Source organism: Ptychodera flava, chromosome 7 (genome assembly GCF_041260155.1).
Source record: "Ptychodera flava strain L36383 chromosome 7, AS_Pfla_20210202, whole genome shotgun sequence".
Taxonomy (NCBI): Eukaryota; Metazoa; Hemichordata; class Enteropneusta; family Ptychoderidae; genus Ptychodera; species Ptychodera flava.
Window position 1 is genome coordinate 17,178,864 of NC_091934.1, and position 18,456 is coordinate 17,197,319.

The 18,456-nt window shown below is 36.9% G+C and overlaps 1 protein-coding gene across 1 annotated transcript; it reads left to right on the forward strand.

Moving 5' to 3' along the window:
* Window positions 1-1,110: 1,110 nt before the first annotated feature.
* Window positions 1,111-16,987, forward strand: LOC139136892 (glyceraldehyde-3-phosphate dehydrogenase-like). The gene is made up of 10 exons (XM_070704736.1): window positions 1,111-1,212; window positions 3,193-3,265; window positions 4,185-4,281; window positions 4,920-5,026; window positions 6,233-6,439; window positions 7,767-7,905; window positions 8,784-8,878; window positions 11,856-12,018; window positions 14,628-14,725; window positions 15,782-16,987. Exons 2-10 carry the CDS (start codon window positions 3,234-3,236, stop codon window positions 15,867-15,869), a joined length of 1,026 nt encoding a protein of 341 aa, XP_070560837.1. The 5' UTR covers window positions 1,111-1,212; window positions 3,193-3,233; the 3' UTR covers window positions 15,870-16,987.
* The last annotated feature ends 1,469 nt before the right edge of the window (window positions 16,988-18,456 follow it).

The window sequence follows — 18,456 nt, forward strand, 5'->3', positions numbered from 1 at the left end:
TATAAGAAAGAATGTACTGCGGTGCAAGGCCGTATCACCGTGTGATGGATGCCAACTTTGTGAAGTACATGTTTACTGGACCCAACGTTATTAACAATGACATTACGATTTAGGCAACTTCTTTTACATTTCTATGTAACGTGATCTATTTTTCTACACTCTATGCAATGCTCCCTACCTACTTCGTTTTTGCATTTTCAAAAATCAACAAGCATCTACAATATTTCTAATTTTGGTCACAAAGAGTCACAAAATATGACAGAAAAGTGGAAAGTGTTCCCGACAGCCCGACTGCTATCCCGTTTTTTTCTGAGCCGTCTTACAGAAACTCGCATATTTTGTTTTAATTATTTTGGCCTTGCCTCATAATTATGTATTCTTTGATTTCTTGTCGTTAAAAGATATGCTTCTTCATTATATCTTATGAAAAACAAGACTGAAACCGAGTGGATTTCGACGCATCTAGCGAGAGATTGGGGGATGAGGACAGTATCTGTCCAGTCGTACCGCGATGTTATGTGAACTTCAGCAGCACGACGAGAAGATGAGATTAAATTGGGACATGCATGTTCATTTCAGCACAATCCCATCAACATTACATGATATGTCTTCACACAAAAGATTGAGTTGATACATGAATGGGTTCTTGAGTTTTTGAAGTGGACGTACATACATACATCTATGCATCCGTCCATACATACATCCATCCATCCATACATACAGACAGACAGACAGACAGACAGACAGACTGTTTAATTACCTTGAAAGTGAAGGTCTGCCAATGTGCTGCCCTTTGTTAAAATCATATTCCATGTGGACGCGCCAGAAAGACCCACGTCCACTCATTTGCAAAATATTTGAAACATCACGTAAAGTAAGGCTGCGTTCACAAATAAAAGTGAGTGGGCTGGAGGAATTACGATTGAAATATTTTTTTCAGATTCCCCCCTCAATACCCTCAAAAAATTTCAAGTCCCCCGAATTCCCCTTGAATTCCTCCAACCCCACCCCACCCCCGGTTTTTGTGAACGCAGCCTAAGCAGCATAGACATCGGGCTCTACATGCAGATGCTGACCTCAAATGTAGATTTACTCGATTACAGATTGTATGAGATAATTAACAGGTATTTGTTTGAATTTGGGATGACCTTCAAGCTCATTGGATCCACACGGTCCTCAGTCTCGTCCGCCATAGCAGAGTCATCAATCTCGGTGAGTATGTTGTCCGCAAAGAACATACACATTTTACGAAAATTTGGTGTATGGCTATAGAATGGATGTTAAGTTTCCTTGGTAGTTTAAGCTTCTTTACTTGCTGTACTAACCGAAAAAAATGCATAATAAATCGATATAACAGAGCAATTTTAGGGCTTCTAATCAACGTAGGTATTTACCTCGCTACGGAATAGTCCTATGTCTCTGTTGAAATAGCTGCTTGACCAGTCGAGTAACAACTCTTTTTTAGATCTGCTGTTCAAACACCAATAGGAGCCCGTCCATATGTTTTCGACTACAACATATTTATCAAATCTCCTTTAAAAAGGTATGTATCGAATGTGATAAAACAACTAACAAAACTGACAAAACAGGGTGCCAAATATTCCAGCACAATGACAACTTTGAACTGAAGCATACAGATCCCAACATGTTTCATCACAGAATCGATCCAGAACGATTCAGCTCCGACAAAGCCCTCCTGCAATGAAAATGAACTTCTGAATACGGAACATTAAAGACTAAGTAGCTGAAACTTTTGGTGATTTTTTTACTACATATTTTTGTTTTTACTGTCACCATAGACCCTCGAGGGTCTGTACTGTCACCTACAATTTCTTATTCAACCCCAATGCATGCCGAGATACATAGTATTCGATTTATTTAATCCTGTGTAAAATATAGTGCATTGCCATTATTGACAACTGATTTCTGATCCGGACTAGAATATAAATATGAACAATAACATGTATTATCCACATATAGACGCTGTGTGACGAGCTAAGTTGTTGGTGTTTCATCTTACTTCCGGGAGAAGGACAAGAACTTTAGTTACAAAAGTTACAGATACTGGTCCTGTCAGTCTTTCGATCTTGGGTTGCCCACTCGCCCAAGGTCCAAAAGACTTTTGTCTTGTACCACATTTAGATCCATGAAACTAAGACCCTCTGCTTGGCCTGCTGATCACTGAAGGTAGTGTGGCCAATGAACCAGAAATATCTGCAAATAATGGATACATATCACGTTAAGGTAGTATGCACCTCGAAAGTGAAAGACTTAAACTTTTTCTCTAACTTTGCTTAATGAATCTTTCAATCATTAGGGGGTCACCGTGCAAATTTTGGTACTAGAGAAACAAATTACCCAAGATTTACCGATATTAGAAATTCAAAATGGCCGCCATCCCTGTGTTAACTCTATGGAGAAAAATAAAAAAATTTCGAATTTCGAAAAACTAAGCCAGTGAAAAGTTTTCTTTCACCAAGAGCTTTAAAATGAACCCCCACATGTGGTATATCAGAAGAGAATTGTAAAAGTTTGAGAGTCCGAATGTCTGTCCCCGAGGTGCGTTCTAAATTCCAGGAATTTCGTTTAAGTGCAGAATTGAACAAGCCTTGCCAAAAGGTCTGTGTGTTTTCAGGCCTTCTATGGCCTCCTATTATGGCGTGAGGCCGTATGATCCCGGAAACATCCAGATCTACATCTAGAGGCGAAGTCAGTTTTATAACAGTTGTTTTTTTTAAGAGTAAGCCGGATTTGCCATTTCGAGATTTGCATTCAACGACACACACTGAAGGCAAAATCATGATGCATTTTCAAATCTGGCATGTCAAAAAAGCGTTAGATTTAGAAAGTAATTTTATTGTTATTCCAGACTACAATTTGAAATTTTACCCTACTGGCACTGAATTATCCCTAGTTGCTGAATTTGTAACTCTGGTACCCAAAATGTTATCCATTTATATTATAAAACGTGAAATTTTGTGAATTTCTACGTTTATGTAAGATTTTAAAAAATCTGCTATGAGAAGTACACGCTCAATTGTTTAAGTGGGATGAGCGAATCTATCTACAGGAAAATAGGTTGAGAATGTATTAAAGTGGCTTTTATAAAACTTCTGTACTGTCTGTCACTCACTCTTGTCCTGGGCCTAATTGCAAGTTTGTACGCCAACGCTGTTTTTTCGCCTGTATTAGATTGATCCTTGACTGTTGTACCTGTCAAAGTCACACACGACATGTCTAACAAACCAAAGATTGGAATCAATGGGTAAGTGTCTTTTACAAAATGTCAGCAGCTTAAGCCCTGATTTGTCAGCCAGTGCTACTCTATTAAAGGTATACAGTCACCTGTAATCTAAATATACCCATATATGGTCAAAGGGGCGTTCCTTGGTATTCAAAATGCCCATGTGATGGCGCTGTTTTTAAAAAGCGGCCACCCGCTTAAAATCTGTGATCGGTTAGATTTTCTCTGCCATGGTAACTGTGGCAAAATTGGAACAGGTGACATTATACCTTTAATCTTGCTGTTTGACTTTTTTACGATGTACTGATCTTATCATTGGTGCAAGAATTTCAAGCTTTTGTGCGTCAAATGGAACTCCACATAAATATTCGTCTAGACAGTTAGCTCATTATAGTATTGTTACTTTTGGGTATGAAATATTATTTTACGGCTTTGTTAATAGCAGTGAATTTTGTGACGTCATCCCCCGATTATTACTGATAATGTATCCGATTATCCAGTATTGTGGTCCTCATCTACAAACTCCTTGGTATTGCCAAACTACAGTAAAAGCAATAGTGTACTCTATCCTGGCCCTGGCCTCAAGCTAACTTTGCACTCGGCTTCGCCTCGTACAGTATCAGTGATTATGTTGTGTAAAGTTTGCTTACGTCCATTATAGTCCAGGAGGTGGTACATTATTGCGTAACTGTGGCCGGGAACTGTCAGTGAATTAATTGGAGAAATATTGGTCAGAAAGGACAGTAATAACAGTTTAGAATATTACATTTGGTTGTTTCCCCTTTATTATACAATCAATGGCAATGCTAAGAGAATTAGTTTTCACAACGTTGGAAAAAACTTTGCCGTAAAATGTCATAACATGTTTCAATCAAATGGTGCATTCTTCCCTAAAATTAAGTTACCAAGCTGTCACTTATGTCTTACTTTACTGTTCTAGATTTGGTCATACTGGGACTCTGCAGCTACGTGCTGCACTGGAAAAGGGTGCGGTTGTAAAGGCAATCAATGATCCCGTCATGGACCTCGAACACATGGCAAGTTTGCTTTGTTTGTTTTGTGATATCCCCGTACATTGTAACTGCCCTGCACCGTGCGGCGTCGTATGGGCGCGGGAAAATATTTGCCAATTTATGAAGACATGGAGACAATTGTGTGACAGTGAAAGATAACTGACTACTGCAATATCGGCCATGAGTAAAATTCTATCCTGAACACGATTGGAACTAATTTGAGATAATTGGATGGTGAAGTAATGTCGATTTAATCTACAAATGTTATCTCATCTGCTTTTCTTTTTATTACACACTTGTTTTTATGAGTATTTTGCGTTATTGCAATATTCAGCTATATGGCACCTAACACTTTTGAGAAATGTGCAAAATATGAAAATCCAATTATCCCAAATTAGTTCCAATCGTGTTCTGTATCAGTGGGAATATGTGTTAGTGTCTCAATTGAATATAATTATATTTATTAGGATATATATATATATATATATATATATATATATATATATATATATATATATATATATATATATATATATATATATATATCCTAAAATTTGAATCACTATTTTGTTTTGGAATGTTTTTCATGAAAACGTTCAGGACAAAGAGAAAAATTACTGAAAATTCTTACTGATTGAGGTTTTTCATAATTCTTTATTTAGGTGTACATGTTCAAGTATGACTCAACCCATGGCAGGTTCAAGGGAGATGTCAAAGCCGAGAATGGAAAACTTGTGGTCAACGGACACATCATTGACGTATTCCACGAGTAAGTTAAGGTCCTGTGTTAAGATCAAGTGATATCATACCTAACTAAACTTTATTGGCACTCACAAATTTGTCGATTTTGGACCAATTCCGACGGGTCTAGTACAGTAACAGAGTACGCTAACCCGTTCCGGACACCAGGCACTACCACTTACTATAAGTGGTTCAGGATGGTCCAACTCGCAGACCAAGTAATGCTCTACCTAGCTTGAACAGACATCAGTATAGACCAGTTTTGATGTAATGTTACTTGCGTTTCCAATGCCCTTATAACTTCAGTTATTGCAGAAAAGATTGGTCGTGAACAGTGTGCTCACTTATCCTAAATTTTAAGATAAGTGAATATTTTGAGTCGATTTTCATTTGGAATTTCTTCAAATTTCCGTAATTACTTATTCTGATAGTTACCAACCATCATCGATAACACAGTCCCTTCTAAGATGATTGCATAATCATGAAAGAGCACAGTTTCGAGGGTTTAGCACGTTATCTATCCAAGAATCTATCTATCTATTTATCTATCTATTATCTATCTATTATCTATCTATCTATCTATCTATCTATCTATCTATCTATCTATCTATCTATCTATCTAACATCCATCTTCTATCTATCTATCTATATCTATCTATCTATCTGTCTATCTTTCTATCTATCTATATATCCATCTACCTACCTATCTATCTATCAAGCAAAGTATACAGATGCCCATGTGGGAAATTACAGTGCTCAGTGCTAAAAGCAGCGCGTTATAAATAATAACACAAATTACTTCAAGTACAAAGTAATTATATCTGTCATTTACGTTTCATGCATGTAGCAATCTTCAGACTAGTTTTCCCAGTTGAGGTACGATACTGTCAGGTTTCATATCAAACTGGGATCCACATTGAGGAATATCATTGTAGGATTGTTGCAGTACAAGAGAATAACAACATTTCTATGGTTCTTTGCTTTACGTTTGTTACCTATTCAACACGAACCTTTCACTATGGCTACAAATACGTTGTGTGATCTACGTACATGTTATATTTAAGTTAGAAGTATATAAAATGTAGAAGGGACAATTACCATTAAGGCAGGTTTTTCCGAGAAAACTCCTTCATGGTACTTTGAAAACGTAAACCGAGATAGAGCTCGTTCAGAAGACAACAGTTTCTGATGAAATGGTACATCTCTATAATAAATTAGTGAATATCTATCGTAGAACGAAACCAAGCAACATCAAGTGGGCAGAAAGCGGAGCTGAGTACGTTGTTGACTGCACGGTTGTATTCACAACAGTTGACGAAGTCAAGGGTCATCTCGAAGGTGGGGCCAAGAAGGTGATCATCTCAGCCCCCTCAGCTGATGCCCCGATGTTTGTGATGGGTGCCAATGAAGACAAATATGAACCTTCTATGAATATTGTCAGGTAAGGTTAACAGACTCAGTGAACTGAAAATATGAATAGTCTATCTTTCTTCAACTTTCCCGATACTCGAAATTCAAAATGGCCGCCATCCGTGTGTTAACTCTTCTATAAATTAATGCAAGGATCCAGTTATCAAACATTAGCCAAACTAATATCTACTTTTTGAGATTAGACAAGAACTTTGAATTCAAGCTGCCCAAGTCGCACAAATAATTGCGAAATAGGCACATTGTATATACATGATGACAATACCAGGAAAATATCGTCAACCAAAAATGGAACTCTCAGTTTATGAAATTATTTTTGTTTTACTGGCGATATCATAAGCTTATGGACAGCATCAAGTTTAAAATTCTTCAGGTAGTATGCGCCTCGAAAGTGAAAGACTGAAAATTGTGCTCAAACTTTCCTCAATGAAACTTTGAACCGTTTTCTTACCAAAGGAAGAACAAAAACCGTGCAAAATTTGGTACTAGAGAAGAAAATTACCAAAATTTCCCGATATTTGAAATTCAAAATGGCCGCCATCTGTGTGTTAACTCTATGGAGAAAAATAAAATTTTCGATTTTCGAAAAACTAGGATGGTGAAAACTTTTCTTTTACCAAGAGCTTTAAAATGAATCCCCACAAGTGGTAGATCAGAAGAGAATTGATAAAATTTGAAATCCTGAATTTCTGTCCCCGAGGCGCGTTCCACCTTAATCGTGAAATCGTTAGGCCTAAATGCAGACTATGCATTGTTTCGTGCGACTGTCTCTGCTTTATCTCAAAAGTAAGTCCTTGCACGGTATTTTCTTAAATAGTAAGTCGTTGTAAGAGTGGCAAAAAACATTATGTAACCCCCGCTAGAGGTGAAGTAATCTTATAAACTTTGATTTTGCTGAAATCTTCCATGATTATAGAACTGAGGAATATTTCGGTTACTTCGATTATAAACATCATCTAATGCTTTCTCTCCTGAACAAATGTGCTTGCATGTGCAAAGTATACTGACGAACATTACATGAAAATGCATACTGAGTAATTATGGACAACACACATGCGCCTTAAATCGTCCACCGTCTATTGATAAGAGCCCCCGAAAAAACAGAGATTATCAAGTTTAATATGAATTTTGGAGGAGAGGTAAAAATCTATGATGTGGAATTGGCGAAAAGGTCTTATGAAGTGAAAAGTCAAACAACCATTCATTGCTGGCTGTACATAATAATTCGAAAGATTATGATTATAATTACTATACATGATAATATCATTCGGTGATAGTGATATCATAATCTCTAAAAGATGAGTACATTTCGTTAAAATCGATTTAATCTCTCCTTTCAGCAATTCTTCCTGCACATCAAACTGCTTGGCACCCCTCGCAAAAGTGATCAACGACAACTTTGGAATTGAGGAGGGTCTGATGACCACTATACATGCATACACTAGAACCCAGAAAGTAGTGGACGGTCCCAGTGCCAAGGTATTCTTGTATACCTAACTTGAGTTGATACGACTACATCTCAAGTTGATCGGAAGGACAACTTATAAAATTTCTGATTTGTTTTTTTTTTTCAATTCTTTGAATAGAAGGTATAAGGAGAAGACCGGACTCCATTCAGAATACTTTTTAATTTCAAGTGCACACTGCCCCATTTAGAATCGCGTCTACTTTGTATTTGCTACAGGTAACATTGCCGTAATTTGCCACACTGTTTAGGTAGTACACGCCTCGGAACTGAAAGACTTTCACTTCTGATTTTTGACCCATGGAGTTGGGTGGTGGCCAGGTTGAATTTGTCTCTAGTTCCTAACTTTGCACGGCGACCCGTTATTTTCACTTGATTTTGTAAGAGTACGATTGAAAGTTTTAGAATAAATCTTGATTTACATGAAACTAAAACGATGAAACCTTTACTCACTGCAAGAGCTATAAAATGAGCCCTTACAAGCAATGGACTAGAAAAGTATAATAAAAAATTGAGTCTTAACCTTTTGAGCGCTGTAATTTCTCCCGCCCAAATTTTAGTCAAACGTTTTACCAATTTGTGAGTTTTTCTGAATTTTTTCATAATTTTGGACTGAATGGACATCACATTTTATTGGCTAGAGATTTTCTTCAAAAATTTAGCAAAATTAGAAAAAAAATACTGATGTATATATGATAAAGGCGACAAATTGACTTTGGCGCTAAAAGGGTTAATATCAGTCCACGAGGCATATTCTACTTTTTGCAGTTTCTGTAATCCAATCCAATGTAACTTTCCTTCCTGGTGTTCTACATCTCAAAAAGGAAATCAGAACAACACCGCGTAACTTCCTCCACTCCCTGAGTTTGTGAAAATTCTTTTTGCATCACAGGAGTGGCGCTATGGCCGTGGTGCAGCCCAGAACATCATCCCGACGTCAACAGGTGCTGCAAAGGTTATTTGCGAAGTTATTCCAGAACTTAAAGGGTGAGTTCATTCAAAAGTGACCTTTGTTTGTAACTGTAGCAAATTTGCATGCAAGTGACTTGAGTTATCAAAAGACGGGAATGCACTTCATGGGAAGATATTAGGACTTATAGAATCTTACGATTCTCCGTGACCTGTTTTTGGAAACGCAAAGTGTTCGTCGCCTTATGCTGAATTACAACTGTACATTTTATATATTTAGTAAACATACATAGTTTTCGTGACGATGATGACGGTTTTACGAAACATTTTGGTAAAATGAGACTAACAAAAGCTTATAATTTGGTGACTTTCCATAATTTTTCAGTTTGCAATTAGCATACCACATTGTCGAGTGCATTTAGCACGTCAATGTGTGCGTAGCATCTTCTTTTACACACAAAATCTGCACTTATCAACAAAATATTTTGTACTTTTATCTAACCATTTTGTGCACTTGTGTCATTATATGATTTAATCGCTATCGTTTTACCGTTCAATGGTATCTTACTCATCGTTATGTGCAATTATCACATAATGACAATCACGGATTACATATGCAGCCATGAAAATGTGTGCATTTATCACCTTGTAATTTGTATCGACAGCATCATTGTCTGCATTTGTTAAATCCCTGAGTGCATTAGTTTACTTAAAATATTCCATTACTTTCGACGCGAAAAAATATTTACAAGTGTATGAGACGTCAATGAATATCTGCAAGATTTTTCAACAATTAAATATGGTTATAAACGTTCAGTGACTCTTAACCTATTATAGAACATTGTTGCCAATGGGAACAATGGCATTATCAAATTCAATCGGCGCTATCAAATTCACTTCTCAGCAATAGCAATACGTATGACGCATGTATTGGCCATGTTGAAAGGCTTAGTATTGGTACTGAGAGGAGAAGAAAGTTGACTAGATGCTCTAGCCAAAAACACGTGAAAACTGTGATGGTGCCAAGCTGTACATTATAAAATTTTATCCTTAGTTTTTGTTCTTTATATCAGATACATTTATAGCTAATTAACGATAGCATGTTGAAAGCCTTCAGGTGAAATTTTAATTGTTGACACTGACACTGTACTTTACGCATATACCTACATGCGAACGGAATAATTTGTTAACTGACAAATGATTTGACAAATGTACACTCTGATAAATATTTTTTACCACGTAGAATACCTTTTTTAGAATTAGAGATGTCAACTCGAAATATAAGCTTAGAATGGGTGATTCTTATGAGTTATAAAGAGAGAGACAATTGTTATGTGTGCCAATTTAGTTACGCATTATAGTCCTGAACATGGCTAAAAATAAGAGTGTACTTCAATCTTGTACGTTGATACTAGTTATGTGTGTCAACAACAGTGCACTTATTTGATATGATTGGTGGAATTCACACAAGATTGTTAATTGTTTAGGATGTTGACATGTACGGTGGTGAGCGTGTCACTACGGCTTGATGATATGCCCTCGAATTCTCTGGTAAAATACAGGTGTCAAAAGTTTGGTGCATGTTACAAACTTTCAGTTATGCTGACAAGTTGAAAAATGAACATTTCAACATATTGAAGACATTGGAATAAACTATTACTAGTAGTTTGTACAAAGAACTTAAACAGGATAAAATGTCGAGACTACACTTACTCCCCATTAATAAATGTTTTTGTGAACAATCATTGCTCGATCGATGTTGCCTTGCGGTTCCTGGACCATGCATCATGAACACAGGCGCCATTATTTGGCTTCCACAAAAGTGCTAAATATAAGCAATATTTTGTCCAAAGGCCCCCATGGATTAGCATATTCACGTTTGTTCAACTTAGCATGACATTGATCAAACATTCCTGGACGAAACTTCGAAGCTTCCTTCTTTGAAGAGGCTTGTCTGAAAGCTTTGAAATCCGTCTCTATTCTAGGTCCGCAAGGATGACCCCATCCAAGTTCAAATGATGATGAAATTCAAACATTTTTGAAATAAAATTGCATGGGAAATTGAGACAAATGCAAGAGCGAGAGACAAAGGAATCGATACACGGATTCTCCACCACGTGGAAAAATAAAACAATACACGAGGAATCAGACTTATGTATCTATTTGGTGGAATTACTGTGCTACTAACTCACTTAGACACCAAGATAAAAGGTTCAACCTAACATTTTAATACTAAGGGTGAGCCATCAAGATAGGTCTATCTTACACTAACTACACTAAAATAGGCAACGGATTTTTGTCCGTTAGTTCACTCCAGCATAGAGCCCCAAGGAATGCCCCTTCACCTAATTTCTGACCCTTTTTAACCGTTTTCTGAGAGTATTGTCATGTGTTAGAAGTCTTTGATTGTCGTTCTGAAACAAATATCAGACACCAGTCTTTGGAATATGTTCATATGGTCTATATTATACCGTTACATCATTTAACATCATTGGTAGCAACATTTTTCTGAAACTACACGTCAAAGGTATACTGATAACACTATAAGCTAAAGACAAATGTATGGTCAAAATATGTTAGGTGAAGTCCAAGAAGTACCACGACAAGCAGTTGAATTTGAAAGTATGAACATAGACCCTCCAGTTTTCGAGGGTCCACGGTATGAAACACAACCATAGGCATGGACACTTAATGGGTTTTAAAAGTGACAATACTAGAGAAGCAATTAAAGGGAATTTGATGTACTTCGTAATTATAATCTTTGTCGTATGTTCAGAAAAGTAAAACAATTAAAGTGAACCTGGTATACTTTATAATTATCAAACTTTGATGTAAATTCAGAACTTTGAGGTAGATATATAGCAGCATTAATTTCCAAAAGTAAAGTAGACGAAGGCCTAATGAACTCATATTGACAGTTATGCCATCTACTCCGGTATGAGCACACTACAGTGTTTCTACCTACTCTCATTAGAGCATGTCATCGGAACCTAAACTATTCTGTTTTCGTCTGCTCCATGTAATTTCAACCAAGTTTTGGTGGTTCCATTTACAGTAAACTGACAGGAATTGCTTTCCGTGTCCCTGTACCTGACGTGTCTGTTGTTGACCTGACCTGTCGTCTCAAGAACGGAGCCAAATACGACGACATCAAAGCCGTTGTCAAGAAGGCTGCAGAGGGAAATCTCAAGGGCATTCTTGCTTACACTGACGATCAGGTTTGTAGTAGTAGTAGTAGTAGTAGTAGTAGTAGTAGTAGTAGTAGTAGTAGTAGTAGTAGTAGTAGTAGTAGTAGAAATATTAACTTGTTCTCCCGTAAAAGCAAATACACAAAAGGGAACAAAATCAGCACATATGAAACCTTGTTTATTTTTATTGGGTGCAGTACAAGTACCAAAAATGTCGTCATGTTAATTGTATTTAAAATCCAAGGAATACAGATGTCTGCAATGCGAATTTCATCAGCTTGCTTCTATCACAGCCCTATACCATGCATTATTTTCATAGCGAAACAAGGTCCCAAGCACTTTCGGTAATATCGTTACTGTCATTGTCTTCGATGAACAATCCTAGGAGTGACAAATAGAATCTCACACACCAAGGACCTCGGATTAGATTTCTCACACTCGTTTGGGGATATTTTGTCTCACATGAGCCGCAGGCGAGTGTGAGACAAAAAATCCCCAACGAGTATGAGAAATCTGATCCCAGGTCCTTGGTGTGTGAGATTATTTTTCTCACATGACCACAAAATGCGTTAAATTCACACTGGAAACAATGAATGTTAATAACTGTATCGATGACTATCCTACTTCGTGGCCATCTGTAGTAAGCGTAAGCTTATTCGGTGTCACTAACGCAACTCCCTGGTGAGTTCCACTGCCGATACTTCAACTTCTGTTACAGACGAGATGGCCAACTAAAAAAAAATCTATATGTTCCAAGTGTCCTATGTTCACCAGTTATTGGAAAATTCGGCCTATTTGTGAGTCTGTCACCAATGACGTATTACATGATCTAAAATCTTAACATGCTGTCGTCTGCCTGAGTACTCTGACCTGCTTACTTTGTAGTTCCGGTACGTGTATTACTTACCGTGCCATTGGATAATATTTTGCGCGTTGAACGAAAGGTTGTTTATCATCCAATTAGAGCTCGTGTAATATATACTGCAGAGTGTGGGACGGTTTCTGAAAGTGTGGGATCGATTTTTCCCACACTTGCCCAACGGCAAGGAATATGAGAAAATTTGTTGACACTTTAATGATGTATGATTTCCATTTTGGACTTCAAGAAAGCCAGACAAATTAACAGTTTTACGGGCACTTGGGTGCGGAGGGGTTACACTTCCCGGGATCCACATTTCACATTAATTAAATCCACTTGTTCTCTCGCCTACAATGCGTACACTATAAATTGCTGGAACGAGCAACTTCTCTTGAAATTATCAAATATGTATCACGTCTAATGGTGCCACAAAAGTATTTCACAAAATGATGTTATAAAAACTATTGAATTTATTTTTTTGTTGTTGACATTTTAGTAAAAGAGTAAATTTCTCTTTTACACTTTTAAAAATCGTTTGCGCTTTCCCGTTGAAGGCAATGTCATTGCATAATTTCCAACATGTTTTCACGTTGCAAATCTTCACGTCGTAAACAGGAGAGCCTGAATTATTCAAATGAAAATCGGCTCACAATAATTCCCCTGATCAGTCCAGGAAGACCTGAAATTAAACCGACTGATAAGAGTTTTATATTTGGTAAGCGGCGATGTGATCTACGTGACATTTTCACGCTAGGCGACTGATGCCGTATGTTGTGGGTTCGAACCCGATGAAAACTAGCCGTATTTTCACGTATAAAGAAACGGCCGATGGTGTTCGTTAGCGTCATTTCTGTAAACTTAGATCGACCTTAAAAACTGGAATTTTGAATCAGAAAATTTGACATCAACTTTTGCAGGGCGGTTACATACAGTGTGGCAATTCAAATTTTAGTGTGTTTTTACAAGAGTAGAGGATTGTAGCTCAAAATCCAAAATAAAAAAAAGCAATTATGGTCAAACTAGCACTATACAATGAGACTACAGGCACAAGACTTTCAACATCCATACCTTTCCACTTCTATATATTTAAAATAAGGCGCAATTTGCTTCCATAGTCAAGGAACAATTTTGAAAATCTGCCGAAATCAAACATGTTTGTGTATTGTGATTTTGTTTCAATGTAAAATGCAGCTTCATCCATTTATTTCTGATAAGCACGAACAGCTACAACATGACCATTTTCAGAGGTAAATTTAAGCCAAATTTTCACAGTGGCCCACATAAATTCGATTAATAATAATAATATTGGGTTCTTATATAGGGCACATATCCACAAGTACATGTGATCAAGGCGCTTTTACAATTATTATTACCCCAGGTCACTGGACCTAATATGATACCACTCAACTCCCTGGGGAGCAAACAACAGCTCACATGTGCAGCCAATAAGCGCAGCAGAGCTAAACGCACACATTACAACCACTGTCCTACCAGGTACCCATCACTCCTGGATGGGGAGAAGCAATGAGGAATAAAGTGCCTTGCTCAAGGACACAACACCACTGCCATGCCGGGGCTCGAACTCGCCATCCTTTGATCGTGAGTCCACTGCTCTAACCACTGGCCCATGATGCCTCCTCAATTGAAATGACGACACTTAAAGGAGCTTTTCCACCAAATCCCTCCTCACCCCAGGCCCCAGCCAATACCTATGGCGGAGAGTTTGGATGTTTGGCGGGTTGTAATATGAGTTCTGTAATTCCAATTATTATTTCTCTAGGTTGTATCTCAAGATTTTATAGGTGACACTCACACAAGTATCTTTGATGCTAGTGCTGGCCTCGTCCTGAACAATAACTTTGTCAAGTTGGTCGCCTGGTAAGTGTCTTTGTAACTGAGTTTCCATTGCCGTAATTAGGTAATCTCTGCGTAAAATGTCTCACTGACTCCTAGAATAGGTACTGTGCATATGTCAAACTTTGTCCATTGACGTATCATCAAGGGGCAACCTTTTCTGATTTCTTTCCCTACATGGCAATGAAAAGTGTCAAGAGTAGAATTCAATGCGGCTATGTATGTATGTATGTATGTATGTATGTATGTATGTATGTATGTATGTATGTATGTATGTATGTATGTATGTATGTATGTATGTATGTATGTATGTATGTATGTATGTATCTATCTATCTATCTATCTATCTACCTATCTATGTCTCTACCTATGTATCTATGTATCTATGTCCATTACAGAGACCAAAATATCACTGTATGTATTACATTGATATTTATTAATAGAATGCATTATGGGTTGAAGAGCATATAGTTTTCATATGCAAATTCTTAAGATAGGCAAGTGACCTTTAAAAGTGAAAAAAGTAAAAAAATGTAATATTGAAAAGTTGAAAAAATTTCGTAATTTTTCGTATATCAACGTTGACCGAGATTGAAATAGGAGCACATAGTGCCATTGTTACATTTTTGTTGTACGTTTTTATATCCGAGGATAATTATAATTATAACAACTTAATTTATTTCTTTCAGAATTGGTGCAAGACAATATATGGCATGCTTTGAAAATAGACATAAATAGAGCGTTCGCGGACTGTGCGAGATATAATAAGATTTGTTGTGATTTAGAGGACACTGTTCCAGGACAGACAGCAAACTTTGAGTCGGCCAGATATTGGATATTTTGGCTAATATTTGTCCAAACTGTACAATTGCCTTACTTTTTTGTAAAACGTCATAGGACGTTCCACCGACATAACCATTATATCAAATATTTCTTTCTTGTTATGATTTTAAAGCGGCACATTAACGATGATATATCTTTCCTAACCTTGACCGCATGGTGAATCAATGTACTCACCGAAGTTGTCAATCATTCAACTTCATTAATGTAACATCATTATTGCCTTCCTTGTTTTTTCAGGTATGACAATGAATATGGATACAGTCACCGTGTGGTTGATCTGATCAATCCTATGTACTCCAAGGACAAGTACACAACATACATTTAATTCACTTGGACGACTCACTATGGCCATTTTACCACTAGGAGAATAAATTTTGCAGGGTCGTTGTCACCGTGTTCTTTTATAGATAATAACTTTTCTTGTCATAAAAAGTTATCAGAATGATTTAAAATACGTTTTCCCAAAACTTTGCAGTACCGAGTAAGCTTAATTAGTTGTGGTAAGCCGGCAGCACTACACCAGACAAGGTGTAAAATAGTTTACGACTCATTCTCCACCACGGCATGATTAAAACAGTATATCTTCTACTGGTATGTCACGTGACTGTCATTAGCCAACATTTGCCAAACTGCGTGCAACTTTAAAATGGCAAAACATATACTCAGCATTGGATGACTTTTAGAACAGCGCCTAGGCGCTGCATTACTACCGTCTACTCTGGACATTTCAGCTCCCTTTCCCTGTAGCGTATAGACTGATGACTTCCAGAACTTTACCATCCCTTTCACTTACATGCACTTTGATCGACTTTTATATGTACTACGCGTAATTGGCTTAATGAATGCTACAAACACAAACAAATATATTTGATTTAGACATCAGTACAATTTACACATATGTGCGCATTAAAAGGACTGAAGCTGACGTCGTCAAGGTGACTGTGTACGATTACTGACGTATATTAAATCCGAGCATGGGATCTTTTCTGAAACCTCTCAGAACGTTCGTAGGTTAAAGATTTCAGATATTAATTAAGGAGCTTCATTATTGTAAAATAATCAGCCACAGTTGCATTTTGTATTTGACATAGCTTCTGCCTTTTCCTGGCTTTCCCTTTTTTCCCGTTAAATGCACCAATTACAGTGCGGTAAACGATACCATAAATGTTCTTAGTTTACGTCATTTTGTGCAAAATGAGTTACTGTTATTTCCGTTACTTTGTCTTCGAAGATTTGTCGTGATTATTTGAACTTTATGAAAATCCATTTCAAAAATTAGGACTTCACTATATATGCAGACTGTGTTGATAAGCTGAATACTGAATATTTCAACATGATAAAATGTACAAAAAAGAGATTGGAGTTGATACAGAAGACAAAACTAGTGAAAAAATATCAAAATTTTCTTTGTAAAGTAAATTGAAATTGTTGTCACACTTTTGAATAAAAAGTTCATACCCTAAAGAAATAGTGTCGAACGTCTGCGCGCAGAACTGCAAAGCACGTGGCACGTTGATTTATTCTGCACATCAACTTGAAAATTGTTGATATCGCAAATATATCCTAAAGTGCGAGATTGTTCCTCAATAATTTACGGTGATCTTCTAACTTATTTATGTGTGCTCTAATTTATATTTCAAGATCAAGCGTCCACTAAACGATGTCAAATTCTCCATTGCAGAATTAGAATATTTTCGTTTACGCGCGTAAAGGATGTGTTATATGACATGTTTATTCTTGCCAGGCCAATTTCGTTACCATGTCAACGGGCCGTGGCCCAAATGGGTGAGCGTAGATAGCTGAATTCTAAACTTACCGGATTGATAGCAAACAAACAGGCCTTTAAAAATAATTTGGGTTTTGAAGTGATCCTTGGGTCCGTAGAGCGATGTCATATGTTGCCACCTACGAGTTCCGGCTGCCCAGAATAAATCTGAAAACGTATATTTGTCGTTTTCGCGTTTTGATTTAACTACTACAATGATATTATCTTTCTTCGTTTAATCACGTTAATCAGACAAACCTATCACATCTTCTTAAAACGCTGAAATCGAAATATAACTTTGAAACATTCATAAAAAATGAAAAGGTGATGAAATTGTGAGTTATTTACATAAAATCTCACGGCAGAACATAGACCATTTATGTTCGTTTGATAGATACAATCATTACAAACAGAGAAATGTTCTTTAAAAAACAAAAATTAACATTTTTATCTGCTTTTCTACGAGCACCCATACATTAAATTTCGCTGTTCTTGCCTCAAGAATGATCGTCATTCGAACATAATTATTTATGCACGTCATTCAAACAACTCAACGATCACTGGTCGCACCATGGCAACGTTCCTCGACTTTTCAAGGCAAGAATTTCAACATATTTCCCCACAACAAATTGGTCAGACCGACCGATGCCACTGGCCCTTCTGCTAAGAATAAATCACTCACAATTTATAGCATACTTAAAACTTGGGAATCTTCTATTGTTGATCTCTTTATTAAACGACATATCTGTGACAGTCTGCCTGAACTGTGCTAGGTGTTCAATCTTAGCTATCTTACCTACCGAGCCATGAAGCGTCGTGAACATGATCAAAACTAATTTGAGAGAATCGGATCTTTTAATTGTCCAAATTTATCAAAAGTGTTAGGTGCCCCATAGCCGAAAGCTACAATATTACAAATTATCCATATAAAAGTGTATTGCAAAAAATAGAAAAGCAGATGAGCTTACATTTGCAGATCAAATAATATCTACTACACTATCAAATTATCCCAAATTAGTTCCAATCGTGTACCTGGTACGAAATTGCGTCATGAAATTTTATAGTAAATTATTCTTTGAAATGATAAAACTCAATGAACACTGCAGAGACACTTTCTACGTTACAGTTTTCCATCATTCACATAGCC